Source organism: Chiloscyllium plagiosum, unplaced genomic scaffold (genome assembly GCF_037043375.1).
Source record: "Chiloscyllium plagiosum isolate Xiang-an unplaced genomic scaffold, Cpla_swu_hap1 HiC_scaffold_27, whole genome shotgun sequence".
NCBI classification, from domain to species: Eukaryota; Metazoa; Chordata; class Chondrichthyes; order Orectolobiformes; family Hemiscylliidae; genus Chiloscyllium; species Chiloscyllium plagiosum.
In genome coordinates this window covers 32,168,343-32,176,740 of record NW_028270165.1, presented here as the reverse complement: position 1 = coordinate 32,176,740, position 8,398 = coordinate 32,168,343, and the positions used below count along the sequence as shown (strand labels likewise).

Sequence of the window (8,398 nt, the reverse complement as noted above, 5' to 3'; positions counted from 1 at the left end):
GATTGATATCAGTTCGTAGCTGATGGCAAAACAAGAGTTTCGTTCTAATGGGATGTGAAAGGTAATAGCTATGTAGAACATTTAAATGTTTCCCGTTTGTTTAACCTCCATCTAAAACAGAAAGACAGGGACAATTGTGATCGATATTTTTAGAAGTATTTATGGGAAATGATATTTTCACTTTTGGGTCAAGGTATGCAGTCAATGATTGCATTCACTGATTTGAAGTTCCACATTTAGACGATTGTAATTACTTTATGCATTAATAAGTCGAATAATTGATTGAAGTGGATGTTTAATGGCATTCTTGAACTGCTCCCTGAACTTGGACTGAGTCACGACATAAATAAACGTGTTTGTACAGCAACTTAAATTCACCAACATAAATCCGACTTTTGAAAGTATATATGAAGTGTTATATACGGAAAGCGAAGGATTTGTTGCTGAAATATTGTAATAGAAAACATATATGACATATGGTAGCCACAAAAGTATGAAACTACCAGATATGCTGAAGAGTAAAATCACAGACCTCCTTCGACTCTCCACCTCTGGATCATCACGATTTTCTCCTTTGCTTTGGCCCATCAGACTCTTACGGACTCGACTGGTCACTAAAATATATCTAACCGTCAGAGTATTGATAATCAGAATTAAAACAAATGGGAACAGTGGGTTTAAAACTGTATCGAACCAATCAAATCCTATCCACCCAGTCTCTGTGAAATAGCTTGGCTTGACATAACAATACCAAGGTACATTGTCTATTAGTACTTTAGCTTCATATGCAAAGTAGAAAGGAATGTTTTTTAAACAGAGGAGAATGCAAGTTGTTACCACTACCACATAAGCATTTCTCTCATTGCAGTATTTTGTTTTCAGCTTATGGCAACAAATGGCAACAAATCTATCAAAGGAGAATGTGAGAGTAAACCATACAGAACAGTCTTTGGCTGAACGACTCAGGCTAAAGGTAACACAGCACACAGGGGTTATATCCAGGAACGATCCTGGGAAATAATAATAACTGATCCGCAATAGTATGACTTCCGTGATAATGACCAGCAAATCAGCCATTGCCATAGCCACCAGATAACGAGTGGTGCAAATGGAGAGTCCACACTTTCCCCGAGCTAAGATCACAATAGCCACCACGTTAACTGTAAGAGAGGAAAAAGGAAATGAATCTGGAAATTGCTGATTATTCATTTCAATGATCTCAGTCAAAAAAAAAGTAGTTCTTGAATTCTAGCACAAAGGTGTTCAGAGTGAATTTACCATTGCAATAATGATGACAAAAATCTACCTTCAGCTATATCCAGCTCTAACCCTCTAACATCTAATTTTATTTAAGGAAGAGCAGTTATGAGTAACCTGGCAGTATGCATATTAGATATCGTTGTTAGGATGGCAGCATTTTAATAAGCTGGAGGGCAATATTAGCTGTTCCAGTTTCATCATCCTCAATAAACTTGAGAACATTTATGTATAGCTGAAGGTAATATCAGAAGCTCATAACGGTGGTGGATCGAGGGAATAGGTTACACACTGTGTGATCGTTCAGAGCAAGGAGAACATGACTTGAGCTGAAGGCATGCCCAGTAGTAGTGGAAATGCTTACTGAATAACAGGCAGCCACAATTCGGGTGAAATCTCTCCAAAAAGAAAACTCAGCGTAATGGGACCAAGTCCTTAATTTATAAAAATGGTGGAAGGAATAGAAATGGCAGCGTCAGTGCAGGGAGGATGCGACTCATCAGGTCTTACTTTGTGGCTGCTTTTCCCTCCTTCAATCGTCACCAAAACTGGCTTGGTGAGTTGCCATCTGTTTTTAAGAGTAAATGAAGTATGGCATAAACACACCTGCCTTTACCCGTCCACACCTCATCGGTTTCCGAAAAATAAAAGGGCATTTAAGGTTATCGTGGCACGCACGTCGAGTAAGGCACAAAATGGACGCCGGATCTTTGACCCACTTACAATTTTTAAACCATTCAGAACTTGTGATCATCTTCCGCGGGAACTGCATTCTTTGTCTCTCACTGTTAGTCTTTAAAAAAGTAGTGGCGAGTGACATCCTTGAATCACAGAAGTCCAATTGGTTCACGTACAGCCAGATCGCAGTTCAGGAGGGAGTTTCAGGATTTTGATTCCATGACATTCAAGAACAGTGACTTATTTCATTATAATGGTGAGTAGTTTAGAAGTGGGACTTGTGGATCATGGTGCTCTCTTCTGTTCTTAACCTACCAGTGCTTCAGTTTTTAGAAGATGTTGTGCAGGTGGCCTTGGTGATATTCTGTGGTGAATCTTTCAGATGTAGCAATCAGTTACTTTTCGTGACCATGTTGGCGGGTGGTTGACGTTTGAGAATGTGATGCCCCTCAAAAGAATTGCTTTGGCTTTGTTGTGACAAGTTTCTCAACTTATATTTGAGTTACACTTTACCAGGCAAGTGTGGAATATTCTCTCATTCTTTTGAATTCTGCGAGGTGGTTGGTGGACAGCCTTTATTGATTCAAGAAGTGAGTTACTTACTGTGGGATTCATGGCCTTGCACCTACTCTTCTTTGCCCCAGATCAGTTTCTAATAAATGATGTGGGCAAAGATCTTTAAGGCCTTAATTATCTGTTTAAATGGCAAACAACGCTCTAAATTCGCCTTCCTAGTATTGAATGTTTCAAAGCAGACTGATGTCTTCTGGTTTTATTCTTATCTTTGCACCAGGAGGATTCAAGGCATACGTGCTTTAAAATTATGTAACAACATCTCTGAACAGGTGATTATGAAATAACATAAATGCTGAAAAACCTCTCAGACAGGTACCTCGGGTTCATGTCCCACCTAATCCAGAGATATGTAATAACATATTTGAACAGTTTGGCTGACGGTTTGTCTTCCTTTCACGGTGTTAAAGGTGCCCTTGTTTTGACCTTTCCCCCCAAAGTTCCAATGCAATGCAACAGCATATAAAACGGCGATTGCTGCTCCTAGAATTCGAGGAAATCACCTCCAGCACCTGAAGTATCACAAAAAGTGCAGCTGTTACAGCCATAATTATTTCTCATCCTCCTTCATGGATTGTACCTGCGGACGATATCCCCGGGAATACATCCATGGAAGTTAATTACGTTGAACTGAGAAATGAGAAAGGGGTGATCACCTTATTGGGACTGTATTACATGTGCACTAATAGCCAGCAGAAAATTGAGAAATAAGCTTGTGAGGGGATTTCAGTTGTCGAAAAGAATAAACGGGTGGTCATGGTAGGGGATTTTAACTTTCCAAACATAGGCTGGGGCAGCCATAGTGTGAAGAGTTTAGACGGAGACGAATTTGTTAAGTATGTACAAGAAAATATTCTGATTTAGTATGTGGATATACCCACAAGAAAAGGTGCAAAACCTGATCTACTCTTGGGAAATAAAACAGGGCAGGTGACTAAGGTGTCAGTGGCGGAGCACTTCGGGTCCAGTCACAGTAATTCTTTTAGATTTAAAATAGTGATGGAAAAGGATAGACCGGATCGAGAAGTTAAAGTTCTAAATTGGAGGAAGGCTAATTTTGACGGTATTAGGCAAAAACTTTCAAAAGCTGACTGGGGGCAGATGCTTGCAGGTAACAGGAACGCTGGAAAATGGAAAGCCTTCAAAAATAATGAGAGTCCAGAGACAGTAAATTCATGTCAGGGTGGAAGGAAAGGCTGGGACATGTAGGGAATGTTGGATGACTCGATAAATTGAGGTTTTGGTTTAGAAAAAGAAGGAAGCATATGTCAGGTACAAACAGGAGTGAACAAGTGAATTCTTAGAGAACAACAAATGCAGTAGGAGTACACTTAAGAGGGAAATCGGAACGCAAAATGTGGACTGGAGAGAGCTTTGGCAAATATGGTTAAGGTGAATCAAAAGTGTTTTCATGTATACATTAAGGTTAAAAGGGTAACAAGAGAGAGAATAGGGTCCCTCAAAATTCAACGGGGCAACCTATGCGTGCAGTTGCAGGAGATGGGGGAGATACTAACTAAGTATTTTGCATCAGTGTTTACGTTGGAGAAGGACATGGAAGATATTGAATGTGGAGAAATAGATAGTCACATCTTTAAATATGCTATATATTACAGAGGAAGTGGTACTGCATGCCTCGAAGCGTATAAAAGTGGATAAATCCGCAGTCTGATCAGGTGTACTCTGGAACTCTGTTAGAAGTTTGGGAAGTGATTACTGGGCCTCTTGCTAAGATATGTGTATCATCGCTAGTCACAGGTGAGGAGCCGGAAGACTGGAGTTTCGCTGACGTGATGGCACTATTTAAGAAAGGTGGCAAGGAAATGCTAGGGAACGAGAGACCAGAGAGCCAGACGTCAGTGGTGGACAATTTGTTGGAGGGAATCCTGTATTTCGAAAGTCAAGGACTGATTAGGGATAGTCAGCATAGGTTTGTGCGTGGGAAATCAGGTCTCACGAACTTGATTGACGTTTCTGAAGAAGTAACAAACAGGATTGATGTGGGCAGAGTGCTGAAAGCGATTTATATGGACTTCAGTCAGGGCTTGACAAGGTTTCTCATGGGAGACAGGGTAGCAAGATTGGATAGAATTTGAATTCCTGTAACATGCCCTTCAGCCCAGAAGTCCATACCAACCCACCAGAAAGCATTCCCAATCACTCTATACTTATCCCTGAATATTACGGGCAATTTTGCATGGCCACTTCACCTAACTTGCACATATTTGAATTGTCGGAGGAAACACACGGAGACATGGAGAGATAGTGCAAACACAACACAGACAGTCTCCGGGGGCTGGAAGCAAACCCGGGTCACTGGTTTTGTGAGGCAGCAGTGAGGCTACCCTGCAGCCAACAAAACTCATGGAACCCAGGCAGAACTAGCCATTTGGATACAAAACTGGTGGTGGAAGTTTGCTTTTACGACCGGAGGCCTGTGACCGATGGTGTCACAAGGAATGATGTTGGGTCTACTATTTTTCGTGATTTACAAAAACCGATTTGGCTGTCCGCATAAGAGGTATAGTTAGTAAGTTTGCAGATGTCACTTAAGTTGGAGATCTACTAGACAGAGAAGAAGGTTACCTAAGATTACAATGGGATCTAGATCAGATTGGCCAATGGACTGAGGGGTGGTAGATGGAATATTATTTATATAAATGCGAGGTGCTGCATTTTTGGAAATCAGATCAGAGCAGGACTTATACACTTAACGGTAAGTTCGTGGGTGATGCTGAACAAAGAGACCTTGGAGTGCAGTTTGATGGACCCTTGAAAGAAGAGTCGCAGTTAGATAGGATAGTGAAGCAGGCTTTTCTTTATTGGTAACAGCAATAAGTATAGGAGTTAGGAGGTCAAGTTGTGGCTTTACAGGACATTGGTTAGGCCACTTTGCGAATATTGAATGCAATTCTGCTCTCCTTCCTATCAGAAAGATTTTGTGAAACTTGATAGGGTTCAAAAAATATTGAAAATCATGTTGCCAGGGTTGGACGATTTGAGCTATGACGAGAGATTGAATCGGCTTGGGCTGTCTTCTCTGGAGCATGGGGGCAGAGGGGTTATATGATAGATGTCTATAAAATTATGAGGAGCATAGATAGGATAAATAGAGAAGGTAATTTCCATGTGGTGGGGGAGTCCAGAACTAGAGGGTCAGGGGGAAAGATATAAAAGGGACCTAAGAGGCAACGTTTCATACAGAAGGTGTGCGTGTATGGATTGAGGTGCCAGTGGAGATAGAGGAGGCGGGTAAAATTACTGCATTAAAAAGGCATCTGGATGCGTATATGAACAGGAAGGGTTCAGAAGGATATGGCAAATAGGACGAGATCATGTTCGGATATATGGTTGGCATGTTTCCTTGCTGTACAACTCTGTAACTATAAATAAGACAGAGAGATACCCTAAAACCAGAATATTCTTACAGCGCCATGTTAGTGTCCTTGAGTTGGAGTCAGAAAGGTTGATTTCAAATGTTGCCTCTTTTGGAGTGTCCCTTTTTCAGTTTTGAAGAAATGTCACTGAGCTTGCAAAGATGACAGTGCGTTCTAACCACACATTCTCGCGCACATTGTTTTTGAGTGCAATAGTGATACTGTTTCAGGGCAATAGTAATGACAATATTCACTCCCACGGATTTTCTGAAACTTGTGCGAACAGGATGAATGAACAATGTAAGCAACTTAACTTTAAAATGCCCACGTGGAAGTAAATAAATGCAATTTAAAACATTTATAGAGGCTGTACTGTTGTTTAGCTGCCAAGAAACAGATAAAAGTTGCTTTCGCAACTTCCTTTTATGAGCAGAGAAATATCATCAAGTATTTACTTTTTGCACTTGTTAGTGAATAACTGCAAAGAAAATTACTTCACATTAAAACCTTGACAGAAGACGTATGTTGTGATGCTAAGACAGAATAAGAAATATTTCATCAGTAAAAAGATGTTTCAAATTAATGGGCTGCACCTCTCCACTTAGTGGGCAAGACTGAGTCCAAAACAGCACTGACAGGTAAAGTTTCTCATGCATGAGACCGAGAGTCAGACGTTGCTTCACAATTGAAAGAAGATGACAACCCAGGAATTGCTGGACGGAGCTCTCAGGGACCGAGCAAATATGATCGTCGTGGGAGAAATTCACAACCACAGGAAGCAAGTACTTCAACCTGGTTGTTATTGTTCGATGTTTAGTACATTTCTGCATGACAGATATTCGAATAATAGATGATGATGGCATTCAGAGATATATCTGCAGGTTCGTAACCAGACGTTGGGCAATGTGATGGAATACTGGTAAAGATCGTGGGTATGGAAGGTTCCATTGAAAGAGCCTTGATAGTTTGTTGCAATAAATTTTGAAGAATGCTTCTGACACTGTGCAATAATGGCGGAGAGATTGAAGATTTAAGGTTCTCAGTGGGGTCACTAAACAGGCAGGTTTCTTTCTCTATGATAATGGGAACCTTTTAAATTCATTGGAGTTGAACTTTTGCAGGGAAGTTGAGATCGGTGCATCACTCCTGCCTTGAATCTGGCAGATGATGGGCAATATTCTTGGAGTTATAAGTCAATGGGTTGTCATTATTTAGCCTCCTCCTTTAACCACAACCTCTGATAGGTACGACCAATGAGATGTTTATATTTGGTGGATTCTGAGGTGGAAACGTTATTGAAAGGCAAGGAGTGATGGATCACTTGTAAATACACATTGTTCTGCACCTTTCTAGTGCAAATGTTAGCTCCCACCCTGTAGATCCACAGAGTTAGTGCAAATCTATGTGTAGAATTCTAGGCATATATACCTTTTGGTTTTGCTACCATCATTTCAGTTATATTATAAACTAACCCCGCCTCGTCCAACCTGAAAAGTTCAATTCATCAGTGGTAGGTATAATTTACAGTGCACTACCCAGACATCCAGGCGCTTTTGCTTGTGTTAGTAATCCACGGGTGATAAACTTTTACACTGGCCGGTACTTTCATTGATACATGGCCAGTGGATGATATGGTTTCATCAGCTTAGTGACCAAGGCTCAGTGTAATATTACACTGACATGGCACTGGGGTCAAGAGTTGACACTTTTCGGTATCCCACATTTTCTGCAATCGTACAGCGTACAGACTTGCACTCAAGTTAGTGACTGCCGCTGAGCACAATTCTAATATCAAAACCCATCAATTCGTAAATTACTCAGAAATTTGTCTTCATTATAGTCGTATTCGACAACACATGATTTCCCATTAAAGTAAATAGTCTGATTATTCAGCTTACTTTAAATTTATCAGGAGAGGTTTATTTTCTAATAGGATCATGAACACAAGTACAGAAATCTTTCTATGTATAGTCTGACAAATTATAACATTTACCTATGAAAGTCCAATCATGAATCAGCATGAAATATTTGCAATTGAAGGTGAAAACAAAAAGTCATATCCCAAACAGATTTACGGATCGTAAATGATGGTAACAGCTTACCAGGAACACCACTGACTGCAATCATCATGTAGAATACTTTTGCAATTGTATAATACGTTGCTAACATTTTCTCTGCAAGGTGATGAGCTCCTTTGTGTACAAGCAATCACTGTAATCCAAAAAACACACTCACAGAGCCGTTATATTTATACCCACTGTTAGATCCACCGGGACCAGTAGTTACAACATCCTTCAAATGTTTTTATTCCCTGAATTTGTACAGATAATGACACATTTGTTATGTCCTTCATCTAAGAAGTTTCAATTGGAAAATGCAAAAGAAAGCTTTATTAAAAACCATGTAAACAACTTACGAGAAATTAAATGCATATTGTCACTGGTATTCTGGAATTATTCAAACACCAAGCCTTTAAACTAATATATCATACCAATTGAAGAAAGCATTTCAAA

At 40.1% G+C, this 8,398-nt stretch overlaps 1 protein-coding gene across 1 annotated transcript; it reads right to left on the bottom strand.

Annotated features, from left to right (window-relative positions):
* Nucleotides 1-255: 255 nt before the first annotated feature.
* Nucleotides 256-8,054, bottom strand: LOC148143536 (putative G protein-coupled receptor 139). Its single transcript, XM_087975236.1, has 2 exons — nt 7,988-8,054; nt 256-1,160 (listed from the first exon to the last, which is right to left on the bottom strand). The coding sequence occupies exons 1-2, from the start codon at nt 8,052-8,054 to the stop codon at nt 256-258; spliced, it is 972 nt and encodes a 323-aa protein (XP_087831362.1).
* Between the last annotated feature and the right edge of the window lie 344 nt (nt 8,055-8,398).